Here is a 1955-nt window from a genome sequence, read left to right on the forward strand (position 1 = left end):
TATGGATTATCAGTACCGCTTTTTATCATGAACAACTGTTGATTGGTAGCCATTAGTGTCAGTTCTTTAAGTAAACTGGAATAAACAATAGCTTGGCCAACCGATGGAATTAAGAAAATTGTTCTCTGAAATAGATCTGAGATCTTGTATGTATATATTGTTCCGTAAGTGATCTGAAGTGAGAAGGCATTGAAGTACAAAGACGCAGATCTAATTGGGATCTATAAGTTTCAAATAGAGTTTGCCATAATGAAAATTTGAATGTAAAATGATGCGTTTTTCAGTAAAACAGGGCCGTTTCTCTTCTTCGAGGAAGCAACTTCATAGTTCAAACAAAACGAGTCATGACAAGCGTATTAGTGCAAATTAGAGTCGAAATAATGTCACATCGCAAGCGACGCAGCTATCAAGTTTCTTTGGCATGAGTCACCTAATATGGCAACAATGATGCTTCATAAGTAGAAATTAACACAATCTCATACATGCATGATATCTAGTCCTCCTCGTAGGCCCATGCGGATGTATGCGCTGCTGCGTAATCGGTTTCCTATTCGGAAGATGCGATCGATTAAGATTTATACATGTTTGGTTTCTTAGCCGGCCGAATACGACTGTGATATACTCGGAAGATGATTGCTTGCGTTCGGATCCAACAAAAACAAAGCGGATTCGGCCCCGAGTACAACACCAGGGCCTCAAATTCGGCTTATAAAACAACACGCAAATCTCGCTAAAATAATACTATATTCCACAGATTATTTGCACCGGGATCGCCGATTAGCGTGAGACGACAAATCGACGTACGGTTCGAGCGGCAAGCTCATCCATGGACACCGAGAGCGGCAAGACGATCCTCCTCATCAGCTCCGACGGCCACCGCTTCGAGGTGACGGAGGCGGCGGCGAGCATGTCGAGGCTCCTGTCCAACATGATCGAGGACGGCTGCACGGACAACGGGGTCACCCTCCCCAACGTCACCGGCGACATGCTCGCCAAGATCGTCAAGTACTGCGACAAGCACGCCGCCGTCACCTCGGAGCTGGCCGCCGCCGGCTTCTCCGACGCCGCCGCCAGAGAAGAATCACGCGTGGAGAAGCTGAAGGAGTTCGACGCCGAGCTGGTGAGCCTGGACGTCCCGACGCTGTTCAGGCTGATCATGGCAGCCGACTTCATGGACGTCAAGGGCCTGCTGGATGCGGCCTGCCAGCATGTGGCGGACATGGCGAAAGACATGACGGTGGAGCAGATGAGGGAGACGTTCAACATTGAGAACGACCTTACTCGCGAGGAGGAGGCGGCGATCCGGCGGGAGAACGCTTGGGCCTTCGCCACGAGACGTTAGAGAGCTGTTTAATTATTACCCATAATAATGGGAGCTTTTACAGTACATTCTACTTACGAGGGTAGCAGTGTAGTAGCAAAAACTGTGACCGTTGATTTTAATGGATAGTTTTGTTATTTGCTTAATTGAGGTAGAGATCAATTTAGTCATTTGGATTAAACGGGCTGTGTTTTCTAGCCGGGCAGAACCCAGCGATGTACTGTTAATTCCATATAAGCAGGAAGTTTTCACAAAATTTAAAAAGATCGAAAGTCATCGCGGCTTTTTGTTTTTTTTTTTTTGCCTCAGCCATCAATCACAGCGGCTCCATTCCTTGATTGCTTTCTCACTATTTGTTTACGTCAAAATATGATCCGACGTGTCACACACGAAGGCCTGTAAGTCAATCATAGACAGCTCCAGTGCAGTACCGTGCCAGCCAATTTGATCCTGCAACTGATAAGATGAACAATAAAATAAGCCGATCGGCCATCGAGCCGATAGGTGATTAAATATCCAACCGATCGGATGTAGGTGCTGCAACAGTTAGCCGATAGGATGAACGATCGGCTGTAAAAAATGTGGATCGGCTAGAAACACCAGTAGAAATAGACTTGAAATAAATATTAGTCCT

At 46.4% G+C, this 1955-nt stretch overlaps 1 protein-coding gene across 1 annotated transcript; it reads left to right on the top strand.

The window, feature by feature from the left end:
* Nucleotides 1-763: 763 nt before the first annotated feature.
* LOC102716998 (SKP1-like protein 5) lies at nt 764-1567 on the top strand. Its single transcript, XM_006661005.3, has one exon. The coding sequence runs from the start codon at nt 827-829 to the stop codon at nt 1340-1342; it is 516 nt and encodes a 171-aa protein (XP_006661068.1). The 5' UTR covers nt 764-826; the 3' UTR covers nt 1343-1567.
* The last annotated feature ends 388 nt before the right edge of the window (nt 1568-1955 follow it).

This window comes from Oryza brachyantha, chromosome 9, assembly GCF_000231095.2.
Source record: "Oryza brachyantha chromosome 9, ObraRS2, whole genome shotgun sequence".
NCBI lineage: Eukaryota > Viridiplantae > Streptophyta > Magnoliopsida > Poales > Poaceae > Oryza > Oryza brachyantha.

Bases quoted from the DNA above. Each gene is read 5' to 3' on its own strand.
- LOC102716998 (XM_006661005.3), top strand. From the start codon at position 827: ATGGACACCGAGAGCGGCAAGACGATCCTCCTCATCAGCTCCGACGGC.